At 43.9% G+C, this 20000-nt stretch overlaps 1 protein-coding gene across 1 annotated transcript in view; it reads left to right on the forward strand.

Moving 5' to 3' along the window:
- sspo (SCO-spondin) overlaps window positions 1-20000 on the forward strand; it is a 180288-nt gene that overhangs the window by 48977 nt on the left and 111311 nt on the right. The window contains exons 33-56 of the mRNA XM_063206313.1: window positions 139-230; window positions 734-959; window positions 1542-1694; window positions 2670-2807; window positions 4280-4462; window positions 5029-5179; window positions 5380-5539; window positions 7270-7324; window positions 7669-7779; window positions 8215-8463; window positions 8623-8750; window positions 8877-9018; window positions 9454-9624; window positions 10039-10286; window positions 10849-10870; window positions 11371-11494; window positions 12113-12326; window positions 12724-12865; window positions 13017-13178; window positions 13750-13944; window positions 14453-14608; window positions 15101-15256; window positions 16031-16195; window positions 19021-19206. Of these exons, the coding sequence (XP_063062383.1) occupies window positions 139-230; window positions 734-959; window positions 1542-1694; window positions 2670-2807; window positions 4280-4462; window positions 5029-5179; window positions 5380-5539; window positions 7270-7324; window positions 7669-7779; window positions 8215-8463; window positions 8623-8750; window positions 8877-9018; window positions 9454-9624; window positions 10039-10286; window positions 10849-10870; window positions 11371-11494; window positions 12113-12326; window positions 12724-12865; window positions 13017-13178; window positions 13750-13944; window positions 14453-14608; window positions 15101-15256; window positions 16031-16195; window positions 19021-19206 (3729 nt within the window). The remainder of the gene's footprint in view (window positions 1-138; window positions 231-733; window positions 960-1541; window positions 1695-2669; window positions 2808-4279; window positions 4463-5028; window positions 5180-5379; window positions 5540-7269; window positions 7325-7668; window positions 7780-8214; window positions 8464-8622; window positions 8751-8876; window positions 9019-9453; window positions 9625-10038; window positions 10287-10848; window positions 10871-11370; window positions 11495-12112; window positions 12327-12723; window positions 12866-13016; window positions 13179-13749; window positions 13945-14452; window positions 14609-15100; window positions 15257-16030; window positions 16196-19020; window positions 19207-20000) is intronic.

The following is a 20000-nucleotide window of genomic DNA, read 5'->3' on the forward strand; positions in this document are numbered from 1 at the left end:
CAATGTTCTGTATTTACTTGTGATTGTTTACACATGATTGTAGCGTGTGTGTACCTAGTGAGATGATTCTATTTGTTACAGCATGTGTTTGCTAAATCTCCAGTCTTGAGTATGAAAGCCTTGTTTCCATAAACACAGATAAAATCACGCCGACCCCTGCTGACCGGAACATTACACGCGTCTGTCCGGAGTTCACCTGCCGTGATGGAGGCTGTGTTCCATTCAGAGCGGTGAGATGTGCTGTACAGCTGTATCCACACACTAAAGTAAACACACACATACAAGCAAACACACACACATGCACTAGCCACCTACACCCAATGACAGAAACAAACACCCACCCACACACACAGTTGCATACAGCAGTTGGTATCCACCAGGATAAGGCCTGGATGTTAGCCAAAAGGGCATACACTCATAGCCCCATAATGCCCGTCATTCCACCTGTGGAACGCTGTAATAGTCATTGTAAAGTTCACTACCGTAATACTACACTACTATGACATAACACTGGGCTTTTAGTAATGCACTACGACTGGGTCTATGTCATTCTGGTAAAAGAAAATTCATAATGCCTTAATGGGTTAAATGATCCACTGACTTAACCAGAGCGCATGGAGAAGATTCGTAAGTTTGGCATCCATTCTGTTCCATTTTGTATACACGTTGTGCTTGTGTGTGAATGCGTATCTGTCTGTGTGTGTATGTGTGTGTGTCTCTATACATGAGACAGGTGTGTAATGGTGTGCCGGAGTGTCCTGACGTCCCCAGGCCAGGGGGGCCCTCGGATGAGCAGGGGTGCCGCACCTGGGGCTCCTGGGGGCCATGGAGCCCTTGCAGCCGCTCGTGCGGGGCAGGCTCCATGAGCCGCCAAAGACGCTGCCCTCTAGGGGACACGCTGGGCTACTGCAGAGGGGAGGAGACGGAGAGACGGCAGTGCTTCCAGGGCTCCTGTCCAGGTGAGACAGAAAGAAAGTGGAAAAAATGGCTCTATGCCAGTCAGTCAGAAAACAAACAGGAAGTTGGAAAGTGCTTCAGAGTGTTCACCTTCTATTCCTGGTGCTCATTGGTGTAGGGACTTTCAAATTTGTGCAGGATAGAGGAAATCCAAGGCTCTCAAGTTTGAAATTTGTATACTATTTACTTGGCTATGACTTTCAGCCCATATGGCCTTCTTCAGGGCGTTGTAGCCAAATAAATAGAATAAAAATCTCAACCTTGAGTGCCTCAGATTTCCTCTATCCTATACGAGTCAGTATTCATGCAAATGCAGATGTTTTCAATATGGTAGGGATGCAAATCCCTCTGGATGTTAGCCTTCATGCCACCCTGCAGATATCACTTCAGGGGGAAAAATAAATCATGTATTATATTCATACTTACTGTAATTCACAACTACTGTATTAAAAATGCAGAAATGTACATACAAATAATTAATTTCCCCCCAAGGATCAGTAAAGTTACTCTACTCTACTCTAAATACGTATGTGTACAAAAAATGCAACTGTTTTTTAAAAAACTTTTTAATTTGCATTTGACAGTGGATGGCTACTGGCTGCCGTGGGTGTCGTGGTCTAACTGCAGCCAGAGCTGTGGGGGGGTGGAGGTGCGCCACAGGGAGTGTGTACCCCCCCAGAGTGGAGGCCGACACTGCAGCCAGCAGCCAGGAGAGACAAACATCGCCATGGAAATCAGTAAGACAGTACATTACACTAGACTTAGATGACTTAGATTTTACCCAAAAGCGTCATTTAAAGGGACACTGTGCAGGAAATGGTCAAAAAAGGTACTGCAACTGGGCAGCCTTTTGCCAAATTTGACATTTTCATGAAAGTTTACTAAGTAATACATTTATATCTTCTAGTATGGCCCAAATACATTCATTTTTGCAGCTCAAAATGGCTATTTCAGGAAATTCAAAATGGCTGACCATGGAGAACATCCCCCTTTTCATGTATGTAAGTGCAATTTTTCCAGTCATAATGAGTACTTAGAATTTGATGGTGGTGGTAAGTATTCATGAAAAAGGTAACATTAGTGAATGGGCAGCATGAATTCTGGAAATAAACAACTAAAAATCTCACACAGTGTCGTTTTAAGCGATTTTTTAAGTAATTAAAGAGTATTGGTTACAGTCCTTGGAGCAATGTGGGCTTACAGGTAGGTGCCTTGCCCAAGGAAATTTCAACCATGGAGTGGGGCAGGTAATAGAAGAGTGGGATTTCAACCTGCACCCCTCTGATTTAAAGCCCATCTCCTTAACCCCCAAGAGCTGGCCAAAGACCCCAGCACTCACACTTCCTCACCCTCACTGAACTTTTGCTGTAGGCAAGAGACTCATCTCAATAGATCCTAAAGCACAGATCTCGTAAGATATCTATTTGAAGTTATATTCAGTCATATAGATAAAAACACTTTTTGCATGTGTATGTACATAAACAGTGTGCAAATATGTTCATCTACACATATACATTCTAATGTGGTTTTTCTATGCTTGGTTAGATTTTGTGAAATACTACTTCATTTGTGTGTGTGTGTGTGTGTGTGTGTGTGTGTGTGTGTGTGTGTGTGTGTGTGTGTGTGTGTGTGTGTGTGTGTGTGTGTGTGTGTGTGTGTGTGTGTGTGTGTGTGTGTGTGTGTGTGTGTGTGTGTGTGTGCGTGTGTCCCAGAGCCTTGTCCGCAGGAGAGCTGTGGTAACGTGTCGTGCCCTGCCGGTCTGGTGTGGCATAACTGCAGCTCGTGTCCCCTGAGCTGTGCCCATGTGTCACGAGGGGCCTCGTGCCAACACCCCACCAAGTGCTTCACAGGTGCCTCCGCCTTCTCTTCGTCCTTATCTTCTCTTCACCCAAACCACTGACGGTTACATTCCTCCATCACTTTAAGCCACACTGTGACACAGTACACTCCGTACCAGAGATTCTTTAAGTATATAGAGATATGCCAACATAATAGGATTCTATGGGCACCTAACATGACCAGGTTCCGGTCTGCCTAAAGGGGCATGTCATAATGCTCCTAGAATGAATAGAACAGTCCTTAGGTCTGCCTAAAGGGGGATCCCCCCCCCTCCCCCTTGCGAAAGTAGAACCCGGAAACAATGGGCCAACGGAACCTCTCTCTTATCTACTCTCTCTGTCCGTACTGTACCCAGTCTCAAAACAGTCCCCCTTCTCTGCCATCCATATCTGAATTGAGCAAGACCTCTCCTTTTCCTACTCTCACACACAATCAACCATCACTCTCTTACTATCCAAGTCAAGTCAAGTCAAGTCAAGTAGGTTTTGTCAATTTCTTTACATGCACTGGTCATACAAAGAATTTGAAATTACATTTCTTGCTTTCCCATGCAGACATAGACTAATCTAGGTAAGGACATAGACAGTATAGACATAGACAGTACTTATACATGGACATAAGACAGTATGGACACAGACAGTGCTCATACAGACATTTAAAGTGCAAGACTGGACAACAGAAGACTTGTAGAGAACATACATTAAGAGGAGGTAATTGTTGTGCTTTTCCTAAAAGTCCTTTACACATTTCCTTTACACATTCATGAATACATTTGCATGCACATAATAGTATACATAAACACACTCTTACACACTTGAATGCAACTCTCATATGCACAAAAACACCCACACCTTATACTATGTGACAACAATGTGTATTATGTTCATGAAGCTGGATTCATTCATTTTCTTCAGGATCAATCAAGTAGGGTATCTCTAGTACTCCCTTTGGCATTCATGGATCAAGACTCACACTCAGTACATGTCTATTATATGCACTGTATTTGCTGCTGGAGTCTTCCCTTCAGTATCTATGAAGTCTCTGTGTAGTACCTCTACAAATTCACAAATACATGTGCAACCACAGCCAATGCCACTATTGTATGGATGAAATGTTTTTGTTGTTAGTGGATTATCGAAGAAGCGTATTCATTGTAGTAAGTAAGTACATTATCACCAAGCAATTAGTAATTAATTTATGGGAATTCGTTGTGGTTGTAAAACCTGACGTCTGAGCGCAAAACATTTTTCACTGGGCCCTAACGGTAGGACACTGGGCTGCTATGCCGGCGACCCGGTTTTGATTCTGGCCCGGGTCCGATGCCGATCCTTCCCCACATCTCTCTCTCTCTTCCCATTTATTTCCTGTCACTCCTTCACTGTCCTATCATGAAATAAAGTCATAAAAGACAAAAAATAAGATATTTAGGAAAAAAAACCTTAATTGACTCTCACACACCGTCATGTGCATGCTCCACCTCCAGGCTGCTGGTGTCCCGAGGGGCTGGTGATGAACCACGAGCAGCAGTGCGTGCCTGCGGAGGAGTGCGTGTGCGAGGTGGCGGGCGTGCGCTACTGGCCCGGCCAGAAGGTGAAGCAGGGCTGTGACATCTGCACCTGCGTCAGGGGGAGACCGCAGGACTGCCAGCCCAACCCTGAGTGCACAGGTCAGATGAGTACATTTCACAATGCAACATGTATCTGGATATCTGTATCTGTGTTCATTCAATGAATGAATGTATTTTGACTATTCCGATGTAGAACATGGGACAACAACTGAACCATATATTAAAAGAAAGAAATAGTCGGGGATAACACAAAAAAAAGCTGGGGATAACAGTCGGGATAGCACAAATAAGCCCGAAGGATTATTTCCATTGTGGTCCTTAATCAACCCTTACAGAATAGAACCAAGTACAAGAAGACTGTCTAAGACAGTGTTTCTCAAAGTAGGACGTGGAAGCATTCAGGCCCTCTGAAGGGGGGAATGATGGAAAAAAATTGAGAACCACTGGTCTAAGAATACCAACGAGAAGACTGCCTTGACTGACTGTCTAATGTGTTTACTGTGCTCTTACGTATACACATACACACATTACATTCACCATAACAATGGTAATGACGATATTGATAATAAAATGTGTAAGAAAGATGATGACTGACAACAATTCATCTCTCTTATATGTTGATTCACGTATCTGCTTGCGTGTGTGTGTGTATGTGTGTGTTACAGTGCATTGTGGCTGGTCTGCCTGGTCTTCGTGGGGGGAGTGCATGGGGCCGTGTGGGGTCCAGAGTGTGCAGTGGTCCTTCCGCAGTCCTAACAACCCCAGCAGCCATGGCAACGGGAGGCAGTGCCGAGGAATATACCGGAAGGCACGGCGGTAAGGCCAATATACTATACAGTACAAGCATTACTTTACCCACTTGGTGTGTGTGTGTGAGTGTCTGTGAGTGTTTTGTTTTGTGTAGCCTACTGTATGTGCAAGTGTCTGTGCGTACTCGCGTCTATCTGGTTGTGTGCACATGTTTTCTTACTTGTGTTTGTATGTCTGTTTATATCTGTGTTGATGAGTGTGTTTAGGTGTCAGACGGAGCCGTGTCTGGAGTGTGAGCACCAGGGCCACTCCTATGTCGTGGGCGAGCGGTGGAGGGCAGGCCAGTGCCTCATGTGTCAGTGCTTGGCCAACCTCACCACACACTGCGCCCCCTACTGTCCACATGCCATCACTGGATGCCCACAGGTGCGCATGTTTTTACATTACATCACACTCAACGGCCACTTTTATGCAAAGCGACTTATTTTATTTTAAAGGTAAGGGATACAAGGTAGAATTGAAAGGTTATTTAATTACTGCCTTAAATTGGCTGATGCTTAAATGAGTGAACGATAACTCTCCTAACCACTTTCGGGGTGCACTGTAAAAATTCCCTGCATGTCACTTTTGGCTGACGTCGCCAAACGAGCGTCACGTGAAAAAAACTAGTCATGAGGAAAAAAGACTTTACATGCCACAGGAGAAATATTGTCATTTGTATTCATGTTTGGTACTCTAGGATGAAAACATTAACACTGCCAGGGGAGCTTAAAGGGACACTGTGTGAGATTTTTTGTTGTTTATTTCCAGAACTCATGCTGCCCATTCACTAATGTTACCTTTTTCATGAATACTTACCACCAGCATCAAATTCTAAGTATTCATTATGACTGGAAAAATTGCACTTTTCATACATGAAAAGGGGGATCTTCTCCATGGTCCGCCATTTTGAATTTCCAAAAATAGCCATTTTCAGCTGCAAAAATGACTGTACTTGGACCATACTAGAAAATATTTGTTTATTACTTAGTAAACTTTCATGTAAAGATCAACTTTGGCAATAGGCAGCCCAGTTTCAATGAGCAGCATAGTTGCAGTACCTTTTTTGACCATTTCCTGCACAGTGTCCCTTTAACAGCATTTTTAAATGACTAGATTTTGAGAGAGGCATGCGGTGGGCACCATGCAAACTCACTGCTTACAGTCCTTGGAGCAATGTGGGGTTAGGTGCATTGCTCACCTCAGCCATGGAGTGAGATAGGGAGTAGAGGGGTGGGATTTGAACCTACAACCCTCTGATGTAAAGCCCATCTCCTTAACCACGAGGCTACAACTGCCAACATATTTTTCTGTGGATGTGCTTTACGTATGTTTACGTATGTGCATGTACACATTTTTGTGTATGTATCTCATGGTGTATTTTGTTTCTTAATATGATGAGGATAAGTAGGCCTATACGATTTGTCATATACCGTATAAGTATATGATTTGGTTTTGTTGTGGTGAACACATATGCATGTGTGTGCTTGTTTATAGGACCATGGTCATACTGTGTGCTCGCACGCACGCACGCACACACACACACACACACACACACACACACACACACACACACACACACACACACACACACACACACACACACACAGTACACATACACACACACACACACACACACACACACACACACACACACACACACACACACACACACACACACACACACACACACGCATGCATCTGTTCCTCTCTCTGTGTGCAAACATGACTAATTCGATGAACAACACACACTGACAAACTCATGTTGCTCCACACACTCCTATTCATTTACTGACACACACACATCACACAGTTGAGCATGTTCCTGCACACAGAGCCGATCTGTTCCTATCTCCACGTTTATGTAGCTAATCACCTTTCTGTTGCTCTCTCTCTCGCTCTCTCTCTCTCTCTCTCACTCTCTCTCTATTCTCCCTCTCTCTTTCTCTCTCTCTCTCTCTCTCTCTCTCTCTCTCTCTCTCTCTCTCTCTCTCTCTCTGTACTCTCTTCCTCTTTCTCCCCCCCTCCCCTGTCATTCTCCCTCTCTCTTTCTCTATTCCCCCTCTATCCTCCTTTTCCTCACTTTCTTTCTACCTCCCCTTCCTCCTTTTCCTCAGGATCACACCCTGGTCCCCGGTGAAGGAGACAGGTGTTGCTACTGTGAGCGCACAGGTGAGCAAACAGACAAATATATTACAGCAGCGACTCTCAATCTGGCCCACGGCAGAGGCCCTCTGCGACTGCAACACATCAACATCTGTCACTGTGGTTGGTTTAAATATGGTACAGACAACACAGTCTGTGTTTGGTAGTTACTATTTGTCTTTGATAATGTTTTCAGATTAAATCATAGATAAAAAAAAAAAGATGTGCATAGGGAATGTAAATTAATTAACCAAATTAAAATGAAATTGTACAAAAAAATAATGTGAAGAATGGTACAAATTTTTTAATTGTAATATGTTATTTAAAGCAAAACTGACACCGAGTATTAATTGTCCTGGTGTGTCCTTCAGGTGGGAATGGCACATTCTCAGGGACGACTCCAGCCACGATACCAATCAGTCTGCAGCCCTCAGCCACACCAGCTGGACCCATAGTGCCCACCTACCCTCTTCCTCCTGGAGGTCAGTGAAATGATGCACTTGTTTACTTGTGTAGCCCCATAATGCATGCCGGTCCAACAGTGGAACGCTGTAATAGTCATTGAAAAGATAACTGCCATTATACTACACTACTATGATGACATAACACAGGGCCTTCAGGAATGCACTATGCAATAGACAATTTATAACGCTGTGTCTTAACGGGTTAAGCTTGTTTACCCAGAACTGGTATATGCATACCAAGACAGTAATGAGTTATACTTATTTAGAAATCGATTGATGTCCTCATCTTTACCATTTATCTCAGTTTGTTCTGTATTCTGTGTGATAATCTTCTTCTGAATTCTTCTCTGAATTACTGTGTTTTTTTCTCTCTCCTCCCCTGAGGATATTCTCTGACTATGCATAACTGTCTGTTTTTCTCTCGCCTCACCTCCTGTGTCTCCCGCTACACAGATGACTGCTGGTCTCCTCTAGGGGTGCAGTCTCTCCCCTCGTCCAGCTTCAGTTCCTCCTCCCACCAGCAGGGGCACCCTCCGTGGGCTGGCCGCCTCCACACCTTCAGCCTGGCCACTGACCTGCAGGGCTGGAGCCCCGAGCCACGGCAATACCACGACCTGACGCCAGGGGCGCCAGAGGGCTACAGCAGTGGACGGCAGCCGCCATACCTGCAGATTGACTTGCTGAAGCCACACAATATCACAGGTGATACATAAATCCAATGTAAGCAAAAACGTAATTCTATGCAGACTGCTTGTCTCTTAGTATCATGTATGTGTTCCTGGGTGATCATGATGATTATGGTGTGTGCGTGCATGCGTGCGTTCATGTATGTGTTTGTGCGTGTTTTTGTCTGTGTTGTAGGAATACTGATCCAGGGAGGCGGGAGGTTTGATACCTTTGTGTCCAGTTTCTACCTGCAATTCAGCACAGATGGCAACCAATGGTTAACCTACAAGGAACTCATCACTGACGCCCGGCCCAAAGCCAAGGTGCTGACGTGTGTGTGTGTGTGTGTGTGTGTGTGTGGTGTTACCTTTAAATTGCAATTTGTTTTCGCTATAATATGTGGCATTGATTGCCATTCTGATTGCGTTGTTTTGGCAACCACATGACAGGTGTTCATGGGTAACCGTGACGATCGTAGTGTTGCTCAAACGCGATTGGACAGGATGGTGGAGGCGCGGTTTGTGCGGGTGCTTCCTCACGACTTTCAGAACGGCATCTATCTGCGAGTGGAGCTGATGGGCTGCGAGTCAGGTACACACATCACCTTTCTGCCCTACAACGCAAAAAGGCAGTAACTGTGCATATCTCTGAACCGAGTAACATGTCTTTAAAATCATTCTGCTGTTCAGCCTAAGAGGTACAAGGTAGATTCTTGATATGGCTGTTTCTTATATTACATTGTGCTCATTCCTACAGAACAGAAATCCTAGAAGGCAGGGTATATTCTACTTTGAAGCTGACAGTGTGGGCAGTCGTGGTCTAATGGTTAGGGAGTTGGTCTTAAGATCAGAGGGTTTCTGGTTTTAACCTCACGCTTACCTCCCCTCATGCTTACCTCCCCACACTTACCTCCTCTCACCTCCATCCATGGCTGAAGTGCCCTTGAGCAAGGCACCTATCCCCGCTCTGCTCTAGGGACTGTACCCATATATTGGAATGTGCATGCCATATCTGTTTATTTTCCAGGCTACCAGTGGCTGTCCACCCCGGCTCCCTCTCTGTCGCCCCTGACCCCTAAGGCGTGCAGGGAGAGGGAGTTCCGCTGTGACAACGGGCGCTGTGTACCAGCGGGACCTGGAGGTGTGGTCTGTGATGGAGTCAATGACTGTGGGGACGGCTCAGACGAGCGCCACTGTGGTGAGTGGAAAATTTCTACACACAATTATAATCCTGTTTGTAATGATATTCCTGTAATTAATTATAATCCTATAGATTAGTTTTCTTAAGATCTTATATATGAGTGTAACAAAGACAAAGAAAGTAAATCACATACGTAGAGGCTGAATTTTATCGACAATGCAATTTTTTCTATTCTGAGACCACTCTTTCTTTTTTATTTAATATTTTTTCTTCTCTGTTCTAACGGTACTTTTGGAATGTTACACTTGTCACAATAGTAGCATAGACACAAGTGCAGACAATGCTTCTACAACACTTCTTTGTCCGTTAATCAATGAATGCTTAATATTGTGATCTACATAATGTTTATAAAATAAACTTACATGAAAATTAACTTTTAAATTCGTCTGGTTATTTGTGTTTATTCCCCAGGCACTCGGTCCCCCACCACCCCACGACCCAGAGGATGCGCTGCCGGCCAGTTCTCCTGTCCGCCACCAGGGGGCTGCATCGAGGCGTCTCAGCGCTGTGACGGAGTGGCCCAGTGCCCTGACGGAGCCGATGAGAGTGGCTGCCACCCCTCCAAACCCATCACCCCCACCCCTGCTCCCCTCAGGACCCCCAGCAGGGCTGCAATCACAGCTGCCCGCGTCACACCCACTACCACTCCCACACCCACGGTTAGTGATTGCCTGCCCAGTTGACTTCCTCTATCATAGTGATTCTCAACGGGGGCTCTACAGCCCCCCAGGGGGCATTGGGGAGCCCTAGGGGGGCATTGAGAAGGAGACAGCTGAGAGGGGGCAGTGCTTAGTTGCCATTGGGGGACATGAGTCCATATTATGTTTTAATACTAAGGGTGCCTTAGCTTATGATGAGGTCAAGGGGGCGTTGGGAAGGTTATGATGAGGTCTAGGCGTTTACGAAAAAAGGTAGAGAACTGTTGGTCTATTAGAATGCTTGCTACCCTTATGCTACCAAAATGCTTTATCATGGTGCTGAAATGCTCTATTGTCAATCCTTATTTTTTTAGTCAGACACGGTACGACACTTTGGACAGTTTGCACTGTTACTGTAAATCTGGTTTATAAATAAAATTACTTACTTGCTTATTTACTTCTTTACTTACTTACTTAAAGTGTCATATCCCTGTGGCTTGCACTAATTTACACAACAGAACCTTTTCTTTTTAAAGTATCTAACCATTTGTTTCTTTGTCTGTTTCTTTCTTGTGTCTTACAGGAAAGTGTCCCCTGGCATAGAGGTATGAATACATTCTTTTTTAATATGATGTAATTGCTCTGTACAGGACAGCCCTATCTTTTGAATAACTATGATTTGTCATACGTATATCTGTCTCTGACTACTATTGCAGAATAGCCCTGTCCACTCATGATGCTGGCCCTGTGTCTGCTGATGATGATGATAGTGGTGGTGCGGTTGATAATGATTATGGTGCTGATTGCACAGCGTATCGGGGTGATAATGATGAGTTTATATGGGGAGCCAAACAGACCCTGTATAACGAACCATCATTTTTTCAGTTTTATGATGCAGTATCTGCATGCGTGTATGTGTGCCTATGTGTCTGTGTCCGTGTGCGTGTGTGTGTGTGTGTGTGTGTGCGTGTGTGTGTATGTCTGTGTGTGTGTGTGTGTGTGTGTGTGTGTGTGTGTGTGTGTGTGTGTGTGTGTGTGTGTGTGTGTGTGTGTGTGTGTGTGTGTGTGTGTGTGTGTGTGTGTGTGTGTGTGTGTGTGTGTGCAGGAGTGTGTTCGTCGCCTCTGGGCATGGAGGACGGCCAGATCCACTACTCTCAGCTGACCTCCTCATCATACCGAAACCTGAACAACAATGCAGACGGAGGGCGCCTCAATGTCTTCCCTAACGTGTGAGTGCAATGGGAAACAAACTTTTCAAAAATTAAATGTGAAACAAACGTGTCTGTACATTTAATCCTTTCTTTTAATTGGGCCCTGAGGATGGTCTTTGACCATTAAAAAAAGGATTTGATGGTGCAGACATTTTTGTTTCAATGCCTGGCACCTTTTAGTTGTGCGTGCATCGTATTCCATTTAAATGGAATGTGAAAAGTCAAAGACCAGTCTTTCTCATCCTTGTCCCATTGGTGAATTGGCAAGAAGCCACCTGCAGGCAGCAGACATTGAGCGCAGTCACATTGCATGCACCGTAATCTGGTTTCAGATGGAATATTGTCAGCATTGGGTTTACAGCAAACTCCAAAATATTTCATTTACAAGTTAGCAGAGTTTACATGACTTGTGTGCAAATGAAATACTGCCACTATTCTGTTTAAATTACATTGATTAAGCTGAATTAAACTGAATTGAATTTAGTAGAGTTAAACTGAGTTTGCACACTTAAAACTCATGGCCCAATACAAGCTATAAACATTTCACTTTTGTTACACATCAGTTCCATTCAATTAAATTCAATTATGTCTGTTTTCTTCACTTCAATGTCTTTGACACATATCTGATCTCTGCAGACCTATCATGGAGCCTGGCTGGAGTCCGTTGCCTAGCGACCCCCACCCCTACTTCCAGGTGGACTTCCGGGAGCCCACCTGGGTGGCGGGGGTGGTGACCCAGGGCAGTGAGCGCATGTGGGGCTACATGACCAAGTACCGCCTGGCCTTCGCCATGGAGGAGGGTCACTTCACTGACTACACGGAAAGTGGACACACAGGTGAAGCGCCTAAGGTGAGGGTCTTTCTCTATATGCTGAACAGCAAATGTTTGAGTCATTTGTGCTCCTTAATTAGCCAATTTAGGCTAATAGACTGGGCTAATATAAGTGCTATAATATGCCTTGAAAGTGAGAATGGACAGACAGGTGAACCGACTAACGTGCGGATCTCTCTCCCTCTCTATCGGATAAAATAATACATTCCTTGCATTGGAGTCATTTTGTGCTGTTGTGCTGAGTAATTTGTATTAGCGTGGGTTAAAATTGCATTGTGTAATAGTTACAATATGTATAGTTTGCTTTTAGGTAGCTAGATGTCTATGACATCTCAGATTTACTGCAGAATTGAACTTCACAATCAAAAAACTTTCTGTGTTTCTGTGTGTTTGTGTATGAATTGTATGGTGTTAGGTGTTTGAGGTACGTATGGTGGGCAGGATGCCTGTGACGCGGTGGCTGAATCGACTGGTGAAGGCTCGGTACCTACGCATCATGCCCGTGGAGTACCGCCACACCTTCTACCTGCGCGTGGAGATACTGGGCTGCAGAGAAGGTACATGGTTTTAGTGGACTTTCTAGTAAGAATTATTTTCATTGCAGCATATCAACCACCAATTACTAATTTATTTATGGGCATTAGATGCTTTTGCACCACCTGTCTGAGCCCAAAATAAAAAAAAGTCTTCGACCCTTATACTTGGCAGACGAGCTGGTGACTCCTAGAAGCGTGACGAGCGCGGCCCCTGTGGTAACCAGGAGGTGTTTGAGCGGCATGTTCAGCTGCTCCAGTGGCGAGTGCGTTCCCATCGCCCTGCTGTGTGACGGCCATCCAGACTGCTTGGACCACTCAGATGAGATGGGCTGTGGTGAGTTGCAATGGGCTCGGGAAAGTGTCAGTGTACGTTATGTTTTATTATTGACACAGGAAATTTGCCTGCGACATCTAGCCCTTCAGTCAATACTCTAAACCAAATGTGGCCGTTTTTATAATCGTATTGCTCACCCTTGGAATAATGAAATGTAGGCTACAGTAGTTGTGATGAAGGGATATGATGTGATGCAAAGGGATACGTTTTCATGTCCTTTACAATGTAAACCATTTTATTTAAATGTAGTGTAATGTCTTTCTTTGGGTTTCAGTAAACGCACACCGTTTGAGGTGCGTACGGCAGACAATTAGACTCAACTTGAAAAAGAATGGTCGTCGCACACTCAGAACTTCATGCAGTTACATTTAATAAGACCAACATTTCGGCTTACGCCTTCATCAGGGTCATCTTCTGTCATCTTCTGACCCTGATGAGGGCCGAAACGTTGGTCTTATTAAATGTAACAGCATGAAGTTCTGAGTGTGCGACGACCATTCTTTTTCAAGTTAAGTCTAAATGTAGTGTAATACCATGAATATGTGTAACCCTGTAACTTCCCCTCTGACAGGGACCGGCTCACCTGGACTGCGGAACCAGACTGGAGGTCCAGGGATGCGCACTACACCAGCTCCTAACGTGTTTACAGGGGAGCCAGGGGTTCACAACGTCACCACCTCCAGACCAGGGGTCACCCCTTCATATCACCCAGGGCTTCGCACCCCTACACCCTACACTGGAAACCCGGGAGTCAAGACTACACCAGGTGCATGCTTTAAGGATATGCCCCTGGGTACATTCCATTATATCCCATATCTCCCAAACTCCCATCCTCCCTTGTGCTTCTGGCCTTGTGGCTTCTGGATAGAAGACGATTTGATCCAATATCTCAAACAAATGCAATTAAAATTCAAAGGTCATTTTTTTGCAGTCAGGATGTTGAATGGGGAAACTTCCCCCAATAGTTGTTGTGTCTAGGCTGACTGTGGGAAACCTTGCAGAGGATGGGAGCTTGGATAATGGAACGTACCCAGTGTGTGTGTTTTAGTGTTTGTGTGCTAGTTTTTTTTGCTGTGGTTTATTTGACAGGGACAAATACATATCATGTGGGCTGTACAATAGCCGAACAGACAAGCATCATAGCATTTATAGCCATAGGCTGATTTCCAATGCCAGTCCCTAGTCTGGCATTTTAGAGCAGAATTAATGCATGAAAATATCTATACTATAAACCTATCTAAATATCTTTTTAAATGCACCGATATGGTCCACAGCTCGTGTGATCACCACAACGCCTCATGATGGTGGATTACCCAGAGTGCTTTGTGTGGAGGGCCAGTTTTCCTGCCGAGTGTTTGGCTGCATTGATGCTGCGCTGGTGTGTGACGGACACGAAGACTGCGTGGATGGCTCTGATGAGGATCGCTGTGGTATCAGATTTTCCCCCGTTCCTTCACAAATGTCATTGTCATGCCCTAGTAGTGGACATGTTCCAGAAATGCTGCCATTGTCACATTCCACTAACTTTCACATTACTTAAATGTCACAGTCATGGTTCACGGTAAATGTCACTGTCTTCATGTTCCACAAGTGTCATAATGACATGCCTGTTGTGTCCCTTGTAATTTGTTTTATGTGGCAGCTTCCATGCTGCAGACATGACGCCTTTTTGTTTTTGTGCTTTTACGCTTGTCTTCATGCAAGAATTTCATCATAATTCAGGCCTAGCCAACGAAAAGAAGTGTCACCTTATATCAATAAATCTAGTTAGTTAGTAGTATATATGTGTTTTTGTCAATGAGAACAACATCGTAACCATTATCGTCCATCCTCACCTCCACCACACACTCTCAGACCCCCTACACATAAACCTACGCACAGTACAGGCGGACAATGTTTTACTTTATTCGTTTATTTTTCAGGTACACCCACTCTCTTCCCGGTCACACCTGTTCCTAGCGGCCCCACCCCCTGCTCAGATAAGCAGTTCACCTGTGCCAGTGGAGAGTGTGTGCACCTGGACAAGAGGTGTGACCTGCACAGGGACTGTGCCGATGGCTCAGATGAAATGGACTGTGGTAAGAGGGGCAACGCTTTATTTTAAAGTCACATCTATTAGCACGAATGCATACAATGTGCCTGTATACGTAAGTTACTTGTAAGGCATGTACTAAGCAAAATCAAGCATTTGTTAGGCATGTATTCGCAAATGTCTTGTTCATGCACAATAAGGGATTTATTACCAATATAACCTTAGTAAGGAGTACCTAGTAGGCCTTAGCTTTTGCTTAGTACATGCCTTACAAGTTACTTTTGCAGGAATGAACACTGTATGTATTAGTGCTAATACATGTAAGTGGACAAAAGCTTGAGGAGACGATACACTAAGATGACTGGAAGACTGTCACTGTATTGCTTTATTTATGGGCCTTTTGGGTCTCAATGAGATAGGACACTGCTGTGAGAGTGCAGTGTAGCGCTTGGGAGAAAGAGATGGGGTAGAGAGGGGAAATCAGCCAAGCCGGAATCGAACCATGGCCATGTAGTCCATATGTGGTATGGGTGTATTTGCACCTGTCCCCATAACCCCCCCCCCACACACCACCACACACACACACACACACACACACACACACACACACACACACACACACACACACACACACACACACACACACACACACACACACACACACACACACACACACACACACACACACACACACACACACACACACACTATCACTGTATTCTTGAAATTCTTAAAAGAAAGGGCTATAAAAAATGCAGGATCGAGTGAGTGTATCACATATGATAACAATTAAGCCTGAACTGTGATATTGTCGTTGCAGTGGACTGTGTGCTGTCGCCATGGACGCAGTGGAGTGGCTGCAGTGTGTCGTGTGGTCTGGGCTCCATCTTCCGCCAGAGGGAGGTGCTCCGGGATGCCCGTCCTGGGGGAGCCTGCGGGGGGGCCCAGTTCGATAGCAGGGCCTGCTTCCTACGGGCGTGTCCGGGTGAGGAGTGCCGTTCATAATAATAATATTAATGTTACTATTACTACTGCTACTACTACTACTATTACTATTACTACTACTACCACTATTGCTACTACTACTACTACTAATAATAATAATAATGACTTTATTTGTAAAGCACAATTCAAACAAGACATGCAGCTACATGTGCTTTAACAATCAGCAAAAGTTAAGGTTAAGGTTAAACTTTAGCAAAAGCTAAGGTTAAAGTATGCCGGGTGACAATCTCAGAATTTGGAAGTCATGGAATAGAAAGTCCGAAAATGTTCAAAAACATTTGAAAAACACATATAGTATACACATTCAGACACACTGTTTTGAATGTACTGTAACGAATCAGAGCCACAAAGCTTACAAAATTTGCCTGATGCTCATTATCTGAGATTTTTTTTCTCTCTTTTTTTCCTCTTTGTCCTAAGTGGACAAGGCGTCTGAGTCTGAGTGCAGCATGCAAACAGAAAGATAGTACAGGTGACAGATGAAGTTTCAATAGTATATTAGACATAGTTTCAATTAATATTTCACCTCAATAGGCCATAACCTGTCCAAAAAGGAGTCACCTTTAAGCAGTTTCTCACCGGAAATTTCACTCATTCTTTTTATATGACCAACAAACGCAACAGAAATCACAAAGATCATATCCAACTTCAAGAGTTCATACACCGCCGGCGCTAATGGAATATGCAGTAAAATCATAAAAGCCATTGCAGACATCATTGCAGAGCCATTGGCTCATTGTATTAATCTCTCCCTAGTCACTGGGACTGTACCGAACATTTAAAAAATATCTAAGGTCATCCCTCTTTTCAAATCAGGTGACAAAAATGACCTGACTAACTATCGACCCATATTCATTCTGCCAGTCCTATCAAAAGTGTTGGAGAAAGTTGTATATAACAGAATAAGCGGCTACCTTGACATGCTGGATATTCTGGTTCCCTCCCAGTATGGCTTTAGGAAAAAAGAGTACAACATGTATGGCAATGATTGACCTAATCGAAAAAATAAAAGACTGCCTAGAGGAGGGGAAATGTGGGATCGGGATCTTTCTAGACCTATCTAAGACTTTTGATATCATACATTTTGACATTTTATTACATAAAGTACAACACTATGGTGTACGAGGTGTCACACTCGACTGGTTTAGAAGCTACTTATACAACAGGGAGCAGTATGTTCATTTTAAGGACTGCTACTCCCCTTGTAATCCCATAACCTGTGGGGTCCCCCAGGGGTCTATTCTGGGTCCACTACTATTCATCCTTTACATAAATGATTTTGTCAATTCCTCTGCTTATTTTCACAAAATCATATTTGCTGATGACACAAATTTATTCGCATCACACAAAAATCCAACAATATTACAAGATACTATCAACTCTGAACTAAACAATGTAGATACATGGTTCAGATGCAATAAACTTTCGCTCAACGTCAAGAAAACAAACTTTATGATATTTACTCTAAACAAACAGTTGAAAAAAAACAACGCCTGTCAAATCCTCTTAAGCGGTGAAGAAGTAAAAAGAGTGGATTCCACAAAGTTCCTGGGGGTCCTCATAGATGACTCATTCAACTTCAAATCCCATATTGATCTCCTTGGTCTATTCTGCAGAGTCAGACACTTTCTCCCTCAGTCTTCCCTACTAACGCTATATAAAACCCTATTTGAACCTCACCTCAACTATGTGATATGGGGCAATACCTTCTCTAGTCATCTAAAAAAACCTCCTATATTTACAAAAGAAAGTCATTAGGGCCCTGGCTTGGGCTGAGGTAAACTCTCCATCTCTCCCTCTATTCCACCATGTTCAGTTATTGCGACTAACTAAATTAACTGACTTCCACAATGCCTGTCTGATGTTTCAAGTCATTAACAAGAGAAACATCATACTATGTAATCTCATTCCTATCACTACCCCCCAGCATTCTCATCATATGTGAAATAAAACACTCATACATGGAAAATATCGCAAGTATGCTCGCACTTATATGAGTATTGCCTGCAAGGGGCCTCAGATCTGGAACAAACTTGATGAAGCTCTGAAGATGATATCCTCCATCTCCAACTTCAAAAAACATCTACATAGAAATCTAGTTCTAACCTATAGCTAAAACCTCATCTTCCATAGTTGGCAGGTCTTGTGCGTGTGTGTGTGTTGCGGGTGTATGCGTGTGTGGTTTGTGCGTGTGCATGTGAATGAACTGCATGAGTGTGTGCTTGGTGGTTTTTGCCTGTCATAACTCCAAAATGCATCATGTAACCAAGTGGTATGCTTGGGAGCGCTTGTGTGTGAGTATGGTTAAGTGTTGTATGATAACTTATGTATCTATAAATGTGTGAGTGCTGTGCCTGATGGTTTTCCGTCTCCCACAATCTGCAAAATGTACTATGAAACCATGCAGCATGCTTGGGAGTGAATATGGGTTGTAATAATTACACTGCATCTTGTATGCCTGTTTATTTTCTATTTTTCATTTCTTTTTCCTTTTGTTTTCTTTTGTTTTCTTTTGTTTATCACAAAGCTTACTTACCTAATGTACTACTGGGCCCCAGTTTATAAGCTAATACTTAGCTTCGTTTGGGGACCCGTCTCTACATACTGTAATACATTTTCATGAGATGTAACCGTTAGTCAAATGTACGGTATGAAGAGAGAAATAAAATCAAATCAAATAAATACACATCTCCATAGGCATGCAGAATGCACACATTCAAAAACTTCATTTTGCTTGCGTTCTGCTCTGAGATTGTTCTTTTTTTCCCTTCATGACCATCTTCTCTTTATTCTCGTCCTCCTCAGTGGACGGGGCATGGTCGGAGTGGAGCCCCTGGTCTTCCTGTGACGTGTCGTGTGGTGGGGGTCTGATGATCAGGAACCGCTCCTGCTCCAGCCCCCCTCCCAAAAACGGGGGCAGGGACTGCGAAGGCATGACCCAGCAGACACAAACCTGCAACATGCAGTCATGCAGCCTGCAGCCACACACAGGTCAGTCACACAAGGCTGTGTAGTCAAGTATCATAGTTGACTGTAACCTCTGGTATAGCACCTTTCATAATCTACAGTATGGCAGCCATGTTACCTATTGCACTTGTAACATGCAGTCATGCAGCCTGCAGCCACACACAGGTCGGTTACACAGTAACACAAATACAACGTTTATATGAGTCCAAACATCTAAATTACGACCAGCCAACCAATTTCAGTTTGGCTGGTAGAAAAAACAACTTACTAGCTAGCCACTTTGATCCGTCAGTGATGGTGTGTCTGGCTAGTATGATTAACATCTGCTAGCCATTTTGCTTGGCTGGTGATAGTTAATTCAGAGCCCTGTACAAGCCTATTCAATGTCAATTAATGTCATAGAAGCCATGTCATCTATAGTACTTGCAACATGCAGTCATGCAGCCTGCAGCCACACACAGATCAGTCATCCAGCAACCGCATAGCCCATGCAAAGGTTGCACACTCACAACGAGTAGTCAAGAAACCCACACAGCTTACAACATGCAGCGCTGCACCATAGGGCTTCACGATTATGGAAACAAATCATAATTGCGATTATTTTCGATTAATTGTGCAGCCCTACTGCACCATATGAACTATCAACTGCACAACAATAGGTTTACACTGTTCAGCTATTGTAGTCAAGTCAAGTCAAGTCAAGTAGTCAAGTAGGTTTTATTGTCAATTTCTTTACATGCACTGGTCATACAAAGAATTTGAAATTACATTTCTTGCTTTCCCATACAGACATAGACTAATCTAGGTAAGGACATAGA

This window comes from Engraulis encrasicolus, chromosome 9, assembly GCF_034702125.1.
Source record: "Engraulis encrasicolus isolate BLACKSEA-1 chromosome 9, IST_EnEncr_1.0, whole genome shotgun sequence".
NCBI lineage: Eukaryota > Metazoa > Chordata > Actinopteri > Clupeiformes > Engraulidae > Engraulis > Engraulis encrasicolus.